Source organism: Anastrepha obliqua, chromosome 2 (genome assembly GCF_027943255.1).
Source record: "Anastrepha obliqua isolate idAnaObli1 chromosome 2, idAnaObli1_1.0, whole genome shotgun sequence".
NCBI lineage: Eukaryota > Metazoa > Arthropoda > Insecta > Diptera > Tephritidae > Anastrepha > Anastrepha obliqua.
In genome coordinates this window covers 124,868,071-124,882,306 of record NC_072893.1, presented here as the reverse complement: position 1 = coordinate 124,882,306, position 14,236 = coordinate 124,868,071, and the positions used below count along the sequence as shown (strand labels likewise).

General features: G+C 40.3%; 1 protein-coding gene across 1 annotated transcript in view; it reads left to right on the top strand.

Annotated features, from left to right (window-relative positions):
* LOC129238404 (uncharacterized protein K02A2.6-like) overlaps positions 1–13,716 on the top strand; it is a 40,278-nt gene extending 26,562 nt beyond the window's left edge. The window contains exon 3 of the mRNA XM_054873428.1: positions 13,526–13,716. Within this exon, the coding sequence (XP_054729403.1) occupies positions 13,526–13,716 (191 nt within the window). The remainder of the gene's footprint in view (positions 1–13,525) is intronic.
* The last annotated feature ends 520 nt before the right edge of the window (positions 13,717–14,236 follow it).

Genomic DNA, 14,236 nt, shown 5'->3' with positions numbered 1-14,236 from the left:
TGAGCCAGTCAGCCACTCAGCCAACAAACCAATCGCACAGCCAAAAATATCAGCCACAATGTCCGAAAAATTCAGTCAGCCGCCTGTCTTGTCGTGTTTTGTCTGTGCTGAGCCACAAAATGCCAATTAAAGGCGCCGCCGCCAACAACAAGACCAACAAGCACTGCAACAAGACGGCGCTTGAAGGAAGTGCTGCCACAGCTGAGTGGTGTTTCTTGCTGGCAGTTTGTTTGTTTGTGTGTGTGTGTCTGTGTGTGTTGTGACGTTTAGTGCGGTGGGGTTAACTTTACTTTGCTTCGATTTGCTTTTTGCCACAACGAATGATCCATTGCGACTGCCACTGTTGATTGTGTGGTGCGCATGCGCGCCAACCAGCCGTCACGATGCGCCAATTCCCGCGCCATCGATCAAAAACTTTTCAACATAAGCAATACGTAGAGGAAATCATGAACGGGGGGTAAATAAGTTGAAAGAAGAGTTGGAAAGGATGAGCGACTCAAAAAAGATGATCAGCGATTTGTTTTTGGTTTTCTGTTTTGCATTTGTATTACTGGCGCCAGCAGATTGGTCCTCCTCCCTATCAGAGTTGAAGAGTTCATAGGCTGTTCTGCTAATGAATGAAAAATATTTTTGAAACTATTTAGAAGCCACGTACTCTTACGCTTAATCGCTGGCGTAGGCGGTTAGCGTAGCTTATCATTTCATTTGTCTAGGTCAATAGTCTGCAGTTCTCAACAAGCTTATGAAATAATACACAAAATGTGCTGGAGCCAAATTCTTCTCAACAACAGCAAGATACCAACCACTGCCACCTTTAACCGAGCCATTCAGCTAAAGTAAATAAATCAATAAACAATCTCAGCTCGGAGCTCATACTAACCTCCCACACTTCTCAATAACTGTATGTAGACTCACTTCCCCGGATCTAAGCGGTGTGAGCAACAAATATGGCAGAAGTTCAGGAAAATGTTTGAAACTTTTTTTATAACCTTATTCACCCCGCTCGGGAGCATAGAGCCTCGACAAGACTCTTCCACCGTACACGGTTCTGGGCTGTTGTTTTTGCGCCGGCCCATATCAGCATTTGCTAGCTCGCGCAACACCGGCCTTCTCCAAGTAATCTTTGGCCGACCGCGACGTCTGCTCCCTTGCGGGTCCCAGTCCAGTGCCATTCTCCATTGGTGGCTATCACAGCCGAATAGGTAAGCTCTGTGGCTATTCGTTTCCAGGCCGATCGCTTAAACACTCGATTGTCCGAAGGTCTTACTACAGTTTAGTCTGCCATAAATACCCACAACGAAAAAAAAAAATTTTTTTAAGGAAATTGCACTTAGTTTCAATCTTTTTTGGGCAATCTGTGTCCTCCAGATTGCCTCCTGCAATCCTCAGCACTCTAACCGCAATACACGTACATATCAATCAAAAACCTGCACAGATTAGCACAAAAACAATGGGGAACAAACTCGCATAGTAATCAAGGATATATTCCGTCAAATGCCAAATAGACTTCGCAACCAAAGGATGTTGCGGGTAGCCGCTAGCAGCACTCCAAACTCTCTTCCTCACATTTATTCTCGTCATTGTCAACGAAGCAACGAAGTCGTTGGTTAAATTCAACACTGACAAGACTCACCGCAAAAACAATGCCAAACTTCTACTTCACGCTGACATCTTTACAATCGCCTTTGAGTAGTTCAAAAAATCGCCAAAAGCTGTCCACACACGCCGCTACACACACTCCGAGCAAAAAAGGAGCTGTGGCGCCGGATGCTTTGTCAGGATTTCTGATGCTTAAGCGCCAGTTATTTTCCGCCTACCACTCACTCCACACCTCGTTCAACTCGACAATTCTTTGTGTCTTTTCTTTTTTTATTTATTTATTTTTTTTTTAGTTTTGTTTCTGAGCCCCTTTTCACGCTCATTCATTGTGTGCGCTTTTCGGTGGGTCATCAAACGACGCCGCCCTGCGCCAAGCGGCGCCTGTGCGCATGCGCGCCAACAAAGCCGCGCAAACAGGCGCCACCGACACTGAGGAATGAATGCTAGCGCCACATTCTGTACTGTCCCCTACAGCTACCGCATCCTCCATCACTGCAAGCTGGTGAATTGCGCGCAGGCTCAATGCACAAATCGATTACGACGACGCGTCTCAGACTCATCTTCGTTGTGGTGCAATGCAATCGTCGAGCCACAGGCCAGACGGACGATCGGGTTGGCTGTTGTACGGGCTGGCTAGTGGACGGGCGGGCGGGTGTTGCTGGACTACGAGGCAAACGAAGAACGACGAAATTGTGTTAACAAGATGGAAGTGGAGCAACTTGGCGCGCCGGTGGCACTTTTGCCGCATTGTTTATAGCGCTCTTGCGCCATACACATTCTTCCGACTGGCGTTGTTGCTGTGCTGCCGGCATTCACCAATGGCGCCATGGCGCGATTTCATGTGCAACGACTGCCAAAACGACGGTGGCATGAAAATATTTCACAATGGCGCTGTGGCGGTGCCGAATTTTTCAATCGTGTTTTTTTTTGGTTTTTGCTTTTTTTCTGCTATGAGATGCGTTCGGATTGTGTGGCAGGAGTAGGTGGGAAACCTAAGTCACCGTAATGTAATGAAATATAAAATCAGAAGTAAGCTTAAGCCTGCATTTTAAGGCATTACTTTTTGGGTCTTAAGTTACAGCTAAAAGTATTTATGACAGTTTGAAGAAGAGATCCGATCCGATCTGGATCATATCCAATAAACAGAGAAAGGGACGTTCTTTGGAAAAGTAATGGAGGGTTTTAGTTATAAAAGCTTGTCTTTTGTGTCACGTTTGAAAATGTTCGGATAGTCGTCGCTGATATTCCTGAACACTCTACTAGGTTATGTTAGGATACTAGGCAGAAAGGGACCATTGTGAAGCTTATTATAAGTCTAATAAATAATAAAAAAAGAATTTAAAATAGAAACGGATTTGATAATTTAAATGCAAAGTACCTTTTCTTTTCATCGTATCAGAAGTGAATCCGTGAGATACTTCAATAGGTGGAAAAATGATATATCATTCTTAGCATAAATATTGTCCGCACATTTTCATAATGTAACAGATGAAGATTTCGAACCTTACGACTTTTAAAATTACCAAAGCTGTTGAACTGTCGCCTTAAATATTCAAAGCTGTGAGGCGATGATTAAGGCTGAAATCCTGCTGCAAAATATTTTCTAAAATTTGTCCAGCATGTAAAATTAAAGGACGATCGAGGTCAATCAAAATGAAAGGACAACCAGTACTTGTTTCTTTCAAGTTTCAAGCTATTTAGTATCGACGTGTCCCAGTATTTTCTACAATGGAAAAATTCAAGTATCGTGGGGTGAGTAAATTTTTATTTTTTGAAGGTTTTAAAGCAAAGGAAATTTATTAACAAATATTGAGAGTGTATAAGGACTTTTCGGCATCACTTAGAATAGTAGAAAGATGGGTTGCTTAATTTAAACGTAGTCTTACTCGCCTTGAAGACGATCCACGTCAAGGACGCCCAAAAACACCAGAAATCGCAGAAAAAGTGCAAGATATCGTATTAGTAAATCATCGAGTGACTGAGAGAAATTTAGTAGAAGCCCTAAGCATTTCATTGGGCAGCGTAAGCAATATTTCGACTGAAGTATTGGGTTTCAGAAAGCTGTGCGGTCACTCCATTTTGCAGCCATCAAAGCCACGGTTAACAAATGGGTTACTACAACCCACAAGCAAGCTTGGCAGGCTGAGAGAGGCTGCAGATGGACTAAACTAACGTTACCTGTCACGTCCGATCGACTGTCGCAAACCCTCCTGTCCTTAAGCAGAAGGAGTGCAGGCAGCTGGTTGGACTGATGACGGGACACTTTCTGTAGACGAAGCACATGGAAAACGTAGGCATCTCAGAGAGTGTACTCTGCCCAGCTTGTGAAGAGGAGGATGAGACGGCGGACCACTTCCTGTGCGTCTGCCCCGCCTGCGCTCGAATCAGGTTTGAGGTCTTTGGCACTGATGTATTAAGAAGCCACCTTGGCTCCTTGGCACCACAAAATCTACTCAGATTTCTTCAGAGATCGGGTAAATTTAAAGAAAATTAAAAAGCAATCCAAGTGTAGCACAATGGACTTAATTAATGTCTGAGTGCTGCACTTGCTAGTTGTCCCGACAAAAAAGAAGCTGTGCGACATTCGCTAACAATGAAAAAAAAACATATTTGAATGCGGCTTTCTCAGCAACATTCAGAGCCTTTTCGAAAGCATAAAGCGGATCAATTCATCCCTATAGATGAGACTTGGGTCTATCACCATAATCCTAAATCAAAACAGGAGTCTAAGAGTGGTGTGAACCTGGTTCTTCGGGTCTGAAACGAGTTCGTGTCCAGAAAACGGTGAAGATGGTGTTAGCATCAGTATTTTGGGATACGAAAGGAATTTTGCTTGTGGATTACTTGCAAACTGGTAAAACAATAAAGCTGAAGGAAACTCATGGAAAATACCCAGTTTACAAAAGAAAAAAAATAATTTTTCATCAGGACAATACACCGAGCCACAGGAGCATTTTGACAATGGCTAAAGTCCATGAATTAAAGTTGAAATTGTTGAAGCATCCACCGTATTCACAAGATTTTGACCCTAGCGACTTCCACCTGCTTCCACACATAAAAAAATGCATGCGTGGAAAGCATTTTTCATTAAATGATGAGGTCATAACAGCTGTGGAATTGTGTTTTGCAGTCTTTCCAGATTCTCACTTCAAGGATAGAATTCATAAATTAGAATTTCGTTTTAACAAATGTATTGATGTTCAGGAAGATTATGCATAGTGAATAATAAAGTGTGTTTCAAACCATAAAGTTGCGTTTTTCTTATCGAACCGCAAAACTTATTTAGCAACCTAATACATCTATAAGCATATAATTGGCGCTTACACCCTTTTTGGGTGTTTGGCCGAGCTGGAGGAACTTTTTCATGACAAAAATACTCTCGGAGGTTTACCATTGCCTGCCGGTATTAGAAAAAACCATTTGATGTTTCATGCGCGGATATTTGAACCTGGGTAGTCTCCCACCAACCCATTCGCCTACGGTGGGCTTTTTTTGAAGTTATTTTAAAAAAATTATGATGCGCGTGGTGAAAAATTAGAAATGCAGACCTGCTACAACTGAGCTCCAGTATCGGATACAAATCAATTTTTTCATGTGTGAAAAAAGTTTTAATTTGGCGCACAGTGTAACAGAAATATAAATGTAAATATCAGTTTGGATAGAAAGGAAAGGGAGAGATGCCGTAAATGTGAAACCTTCTTCTAATCTTATCTCCTCCTCGGATTATGGTGAAATTTTGCATTCTGGAACTTTAAGAAAATGAAAGAAAAATGCACCCACATATGGCCATGGAATATTAGAGGTTAGGTAGAGTTGAGAGGGTATTCAAGGTAAAATATTGGTTTGGATTATGGTTTTTCAATTTGATTTGAATCAGTACATTTAACTATTAATATCACATATATACGCCTGTATCCATAAATCAGATTTGAAATTGAGCTTCAAAAGCTACAGAAGGTTGCTTGCTTTGAATGAACTTCGGACTTTGCGCACTGATGCTGAATTTAGAAGTATCGGATTTTAAATTGAAATGAAATAACAAAAATTGATTAGGCAATCTTTACTATCTTTGTGTAGAACCATTCATGACATTTATTTTTTAAAGATAGTCCCTCTCAAATATTGGCCATAACTGCGCCGTAATTCGACCATCCGTAAACACCAATTTTCATTGACTCGCTGGAAAACTTCAGTTGGTATCTCTTGAATAACTTTAGTAATGTTGGCTTCCAATGCCTCAATCGAAGCAGGTTTACCTGCAAGGCATTTAGACTTTACATACCCGCACAAATAAAAGTCCAAAGGTGTGTTATCACACGATCTTTATGGTCAATCCACTAGTGCGAGACGAGAGATGAATTGGTAATTTTGCTTATTGATGTAAGCATTTAGCCAAAAATGGGTCTCACGTTGAACATCATAAGTTGGTCTGAGAGCACAAGGCGTCATTTTTCGTAATATTGTAGAGTTGTACGATTTATAAGCGTTGCTGAGGCGTAAGTCTTTCTATGATGAAATTTCAATGAATACTGAAAAAAGTATGTATTTAGTTTGATAGTAGAGACGCGAGATCTCTCAAAAAATCCCTACTGTAAAACTTACCTCCAATCTGATCAGCCTTTAGAATGGGTTAAATAACTAGGCGACACTAGTAATATGTAATTCCACTAATACTTTAACGAATATCTATGCGCATACACACACAAATACACTTACATCAAGCAACAGCCACATACAAAAGTATCATATACAACTGCAAGCAACTGTACACTCACTCTGCTGTAAACGCATATGCGTGGTACGCTTAAGTACTTCCGCGCCAGCAATTCGACTTTATCCTTTCACCGTCACACTTTGTCACTCGCTGGCCCAGCCTAAATAACTATTTTGTTCTATGCATTTGTCTATTCGCATTTTGGCTTTTGTAACCAAACCAATTAAGTTGTTTAGTGTAGCAAAAGAATAGAGCAAAAGAACAGAAACGAAAGAAAAAATAACCACGCAAAAATACAGGCAAACAGGATGAAAGTTAGAATAAGGCACACAAAAAAAACTATTATATTCATAAATACTTAGGAGCAGCTAGAAATGTATACAGCCGCTCGAAACCCCGGTAGCGCTTTCAAAATTATTGGTCTATAAACTAATCCTATAATTGTGGCAAAAGTAATTATCCTTTCTTTTCAATTTTGTTGTTGTTGATGTTTGCAGATACATGCCTTGATTTGAATGCACACAAACACACGCACACACACACTGCGCTATCTGCTCCTACTTACCTGCCTTACCTGAGTCGAAAGAACAATGCGCGCCTATGTCGAAAGAGGATATGCCATACAGTGGCAACAACAAAGCACATCTACTATGTACAGGTATGCAGCAATATAAGGAAAAGAAAAAAAACTAAAAGGATAATACTTATCCAAGTAATATAGCCATATAAACATTTGAAATTAAAACTAAATAAAGAATAGCGAAAAAAACGAAATCCGCTCTCAATTTCAAGCACTGAATTATTTCATTTACTTGCCTTTTTGGTACTTGAATTATCCGACGGCACAAAGCGTAAATAAATGGTCTGAAAATGCCGCCACTACCGCCAATTGGCATCTGTAGTATTAGGGTAGAGGATTTTGCAAATTCAATTTGTTGCCCATTGAAATTGAGGCTACACTTGAAACGCCCTCGTTGATTTCTCAGTTGGTTTCCGTTTAGTGTTAATTTCTCACTTATAAAGGGTGTTTGTTTTAGAGATTTATCATACTAACGGCCATGGTATTGTGTTTTTTGGAAAGTTTTTTTTTATGTCATTAGTACTTAAAACTGATTTTGGTCACATGAGTGCCGCAGCGGCTCGGATAAAGTGCAACTTGGCATCCGATTGTGGATCAGTTTTTCCAGTAGCAGGACGTATAGCGGCAATAACGGAAGATCTTCTTAATGGAATAACGTCATTAGTTTAACAATGTGGACTATTAGCTTTACTATGATTACAGAAACTACTCCGCTTAGGTGATATCACACGACCGTGAAGACAGACCATTCAAAGGAAATCAAGCGGCCAACGAATGTTTTGCGCAATAAATGGAGAGTCTCCAAATTTATGTCAGGTCTTCAACAGGCTATGTTCTCCAATTCTGACCACAAACAGTAGTCCCATGGATGCAGATCTGGACTTTCAGACGGTCAATCTTCTGCGGCTATGAACTCAGGAATATTGTGTTTTAGCCACTGCTGCGTGGTTTTTGGCTTTGGCCAGGAGCGGAATCTTGCTGAAAGCTTTAACACTCTCCATACACCACACCTTCTAAGCCATCCTCCTGGTACACTTTTGCCCCGGTCTTAATCACTTCCTCGCAGAAATGAAAAGATGTAACGCCTTGACAAGACACTCCCCACCAAACCATTACGGAGGCTGAATGGTGGCCACGCTGAACCCTTGAAACAACAGTTTTTGCGTCTTTAGAAGTTTTAACATAGATTTTGTCGTTTTCATTATTAAAAACTTCTTCAACAGTGAACATCTCATCTGGGAAAAGAATATTTTCATACTTTGCATCTGTTGAGTCTAATTTTCCTCAAGCGCGTTATCAAAAACGACCAATTGAGCGATGGAAGGCTTTCCCATTCTTTAAAAAAAAGTGAACAAATTATTCCACTAGCCCATAAAGCTCACCAATAGTGTGAAGAGTCCCAATACCACACCAATAGGGTGAAGAGTCTCAATACTGGCTCCTGGATTTTCTTCACACCAAATCTTGCTCATTTGTGTAACTACTGAAAAAATGATAAGTCTAATCCGCAACGGCATCACGAGCCACGATTCGCAAAATAAACTCACACAAACTGTAAGCTTTGATATTCTGGTGTAACTCCATTCATAGTGGAATGTCAGAGCCGCCTCAGCTCAACTGCCAAATTGACAATTACTAAAAGTGAAAAAGAAATCTCTGAAGGAAGTTCATAACTGCTAGCCTGAAATCAGCTGGGTAGAAAGAAAATGAATACAGTCACAACTTTAATACTTTTTTATGAGATCGGTCATATCATCGACGCTGAACGACTCTGGAAAGTAGTTCCCAGAAATGCTGCCTTTAAACGTTTATTTTAACTTTAAGTAGTCCATTTTTCACCGAAAACTGTCTGTAACTACTGAAAACGTACAAATCCCTTCATAAGCAGCCACTTGTAAAGGGTAAACTACCCATTTCTATGTACAATGCATGCCTCTTTCTGAGCCTATGTACTGTTCCACTTTCGTGCTTCTAGAGATTACAGAACGAGAAGTGCTGGAAAATCGCGATTTGTAAAAGAGCGCACAAGAAACCATGAACAAATTTTATAGGCAAAAATTAAGTAATTGAAAATATCATCTACTCCTATACTGGCAACACACATGGAATTAAGACAAAGAGTCGTCACTCGGAGTTTAGACAAAGCCCTTAATGGGAAAGTTCAAGTTATAACCAAAAATGGCTTAAACACCGAATTAACTTCATAAAGAAGGCACGTAAACTGCTTATAGACATTCTCACTGATGGCTATAGACAGCGAAGTCAGCTGCACATCCCCGGAATATGCTGACGCAAGTAAATTTTACGACTACTCCGCAGACATAACAATGCGCCCACTCCCAGCGCGCGACACCATCTCGAGAAGAAAAGAAACGCGGGCTTATGTAGAATGGCCCAAGGAACGGTACAAAAGCTTACTACAGTCCAATGTCCTCTTATAGCTAAGTAGTGCATTGAGACTGAATGAAGTGTTGTGATGAGAAAACGGCACTATAGATATTCATGTCGAAGTGGTGTGATACGCAAACTCAGGCTTGACAGGGGTTTAGCTACCAAAATGTGAAACCATTGTAATCATTTCGAGCAGATTGGAGTAGAAAGAGAGGCATATTCGGTGAGTTGGTTTGAGGAAGCGTATGAAGAGGTGGTCTACGCTGTATAGGTAGAGACTTAACCTTCTATAATTTGAAACCTAATTGTGTCAGTGTTGTGCGGATAACACGCGACAAATCAAGCTCTTGTAGTGACTGCTGCAATAGCAAGCTATAGCACGCATCCCTTCTCGGCTACCAGCGGGTGTCTGCGATGATTTTCCTATAGAAATTGCTGCGGAACGTCATACCTGTATTATGTTTTTTGGCGCGGAGCATATTGATCATCGCTCGACGTCAAAAGGCGATCCGTGGATATACCAAATTCTATTAACGGCGGAAGAGAAAAGGTACCGCACACACTTACTAAATTGGAAAGATATTTGGACTCGCTTAGAGGAGTAAATTCATTACATTTGTTATTTCTTTTTTTTTTTCAAGTGAACGAAAATTCATCAAAAGTTAATTGAAATTAAGAAAATAGTCTGCTGCAACTGGAGACGAACACGTACGTTTACTTTTTCACAAATCAGGCCGCTCAGTGCTTGCTAGAATTAATACAACTCCAGACAATTGGAATGAGTATATGTGCAAGAAAATTTGGTTCAATCCACTAATTCACCTGTGTAAAAATCGCTTAGAATTCGGACAACGCAAAGCAGCCAAATGAAATTGAGCAAAAAAAGTAGCATGAGAGAAAAAAGTGAATTGAAACAAAGCAAATGAATGGAAAAGTGTATACGAAAAATATTTTGCAACAATCATATGTGAAACAAGCGATGGAAGGCAAACGGATAAAACGCTTGAACAATTCCGCCACAGCCAAAGGATACAAATTAAGGATATCATCATTAGGCCAAGCCAAGAGCGGGCACTATACAAATAGCATGCAGGTCAACCGGTATGGAGCACCAAAACAACGAAACCAATTCGAGGATGAGCAAAAACAATGTAAACAAGAAGAATATACAGCGAAAGAAAAGAATAATTGTAAATAATAAAAATAGAAAATAAAAATAAATGCAAAGAAAAAATGCTGGTTTTTGGTAAACAAAATAGTTGTACACAAAACTATGGGAAATTTGTGACACAGCCAAATGTATTCGTATGAGTGGGTAACCAAAAGTAAAAAGTGTAACGACAGAGGCAAGACAAACAAGAAAAAAAAGGAAAAACACGAAAGCAAACAAAAGAACGGGACAAACGAGCTTCGAGATCAGAGGAAAGCATGAAAGTGAGACGATGCAAGGGCCTGGCACACAAGTAGAAGGATGTAGCTGGTTGATTTGTTACAAAAGTGCTTAGAAGAAGTGTGCACAGAGGAGCTGAGCTAAAAAAAAAAAATAATGCATGAACTGCTTGTATGGGTGGCAAGCGCAGGCATCCACTGAGTAGACTTTTGCTACTTTCCCTACCCAAAGGACACTTAAGAGACTACATATTTGCACACAATTAAAGCTGCATATAAATGAAAAGTGCCTGCAAGGAGCTGCGGGGCTTATGTGTGCAAATAGCCCCAAACTAATAGAGCTACAAGAGCGCGAGAGCCCCATACCTCTTAGCTGATGAATAGGAAATATTGGAGAGAAAAAAAAAATTGAGTAAAGTAAAGGGATATTTGAGAATTCTCTTGAGCCGGTACAAACGAGGATTGGCTGCGAGTTAAGTCACTTCTTTTTGGCTGACTTTGTAAAGCCGAACAAAGTAGACTTCTGGTGATCTTTAGGACTTCACCCAACATGAGTAAACACTGCGAAGAGCACAGCGTTGAAGAAGAGATCTGTAGTGCTAGAGTTTCAACTACAAATTAAAAGGTTTTCCAATAACAGGTGTTATTGTGAATAGCCCGCTATTTCGGTAGACGTCACTTTTGTAGCTGTCAGTTTTTGATATTTTATATTTTACAAGTAGAAACTACGTCATTAATAAAAGAGAAACGATACACGTTTAAACAACGCATTGAAATTATTAAAATGCACTATAAAAATGGTAAAAATTTGGCAGAGACGGTTCGTAAAACTCGAACATTTTTGGGTCATCGTGAAGCACCTTGTCGGACCGCAATACAGAAATTGGTTAAAAAATTCGAGTTGTTGGGACAAGTTAGTTATGTGAAGAATAAAACCCGTGCACTTCGCTCAATAACACCCAAAAATATTGCTGTTGTAGCCGTAAGTGCTGAAGAAAACCCAGGTTTGTCCATTAGGCATTCCACAAATGTCATTACACCGTTTTTTGCAAAAAAATTTGGGTCTTAAGGCTTATAAAGTCCAGTTAACAAGAACTCAAGCCGGCGGATCATCAACAATGTCGTGTCTTTGCTGATTGGGTCGTTGAAATGCATGAAAATGGTCCGGAATTCCATCGAAAAATCATCTTGACTGATGAGGCCCATTTCCAGCTCGGTGGCTTCGTCAACAAGCACAATTGTCGGATCTGAGGCTCAGAAAATCCAAGAGTTATTGTTGAAAAGCCTCTCTGTCCTCAACCTGTGACTGTTTGGTGCGGTTTATGGACCGGCGGAGTCATTGGACCTTACTTTTCCAAAAGTAAAGCTGGAGAAACAGTTACGGTGAATGGATTGCGCTATCGAGAGATGATTAACGATTTTTTATGGCCGGAATTGGATGGTATTGAACGAGACAACGTTTATTTTCAACAAGACGGCGCTACGTGCCACACAAATAACGCAACCATTGATCTTTTACGGGAATAACACCTTTTATTGGAAAACCCGTTAGCTTAAAACTATGCGGAGTGGTAGTAGTCGACCCGTTAGGATACCACTTTGGGAACCTTCGTGAAACCATTTTGAGGCTCTTATGAAGCGCAGAATTGGTCGGACACGCCACGCCAGACAGTTCCGTAAGAGAATTGAAAAAATATCTTAATAGAAAACCAACTCTGATTTTAGCTAAGACAGCTTAATGACTCCGCAGTTTATAGTGATCTTTAGACCCTCAGAGCTCTGCTGTGTACTCTAGCCTTTAGTGCACGCCTTCAACTAAGTTCACAGAGCAATAAAGTTCAGCCAGATTGCCACTACAGCTCATTACTCATTTGTCTTGAAACGAAAAGGTACTTCAGTTCATGTGGGCAGACTTTCAAAGTCACAGGTGAGAAAACACATTCTCAAACTAAACATAGACAAAATGCAAACGGGCATCACATTTGCGATCTACCCACATATTACTGATGCGAAAAGTTTTCTGGCCTGATGAGGCAGAAGAGAAAATGAAGCATGTCGGTAACTGCAGTGAGTTAAATTGACCCATAGTGAATGCTCGAGGGTCTCACAATCTCTAATGCGATCAAGTTAGTCTACTCACCGGCCACCCATTTTTTTGATTGCTGGTTGTTCTAAGCGCTGCCTGGGCTAGTTTCATTCAGTTCATGTAACCGTAAGCTTTGGAAGGTGGTTGATTTGATGGAATCGGACGATAATGAGAGGTTCGTTTAGTAAGTTGGTTTCAGTGAGCATATAAAAGTGTGGTTAATAGCATGCGAGTCTTCTTCACATATTGGTCATACCTTTCGTATATCGAGTTCTGTCTCGATAACTGGAAATTTAATCTTCTGCAATATTTAGAAAGTAGTTCTGTCAGTATTATGTGGATCTCATGAGACAATTTGAACCCTGCGTTCGTCGTTTATTTTCTAGTGTTTAGCGTTCGTATTGATAAGCCTCTTAGCGTTCATTAGACGATACCCCGCACCTGTCCTGGATGAGGTATTTTGGCAGGTTTTCAGCTCCGTCAGCTGCGTTCTACTAAATTCCATCTTTTGTTCTTTTTTGGTGGAAAGTTTTGTAAGAGAAACCGATCGGGATTACAGCTCCCTGCCTTTATTCGTTTTTTGCTTAGCATTAATATCTGCTCAAAGAAACCCATTTCCTGTTGGGTGCATACACATAAATGTCTGTTAGTACATATATTCATACGTATTTGTGCATTGGTTAGAGTTCAAAACTAACGAACAACTAAATTCTTGCGACTGAGAATGCATGAATGATTAAATGACAAACTGAATTGCAAAATGCAGGCCATTCCAAGCTATTTCCTTCGCTCGTTGCGCTCTTCCGTTTCCTTTCATGGTGCAACAGTGTTGACAAAGATGCAGCAGACAATAGCAGTGGCAATAACAACTACAAAACTAGTCAACAACAAACTCAACTAAAGCAACAACAACAATCTCAACAACTAAAGCAATTAGCACAACAACAATGTATGTAAGAATTAAAGCAAGAAATGTAGTGCAAAAAATTGTCTCTTTTCTTGGCGTATAAAAAAATAATCCTGCACCCATATACGTTGGATTTTCGGATTAATATGTGTTATTTTTTTTTCTTTTTTTCTGTTTGTATTTCTTCTAAACTTTTCTTTTCGTGCAACAGCCACAAAAGTATTCATTTGTTGCGTCAACATAAATATTTGCAGCGAATAGAATTGAACTTCCTCCTTAAGCACTTCTTTATGTGACAAACTGGCAAGTCAAACACTTCAATTGGAATATAACGTCTTGGGAATTCCGAAAGCGAATCGAATCAGAGTTCGAAACAATACGAAAATTACACAAGTTTTACTCGTACCCTCACCTCTGCGAAGGCAAATGTGATCACCTTCATTTTCTTATCGTTAAGTGCTCTCAGAGCGTAAAAATGGAAGATTATTTGTCTACTTTTTTTGACGAGATACGTTTGATTTGGTTTTAATAAAGTAGGAGTCCGTTAAGAGACTTTTTTATTAGGTCGGC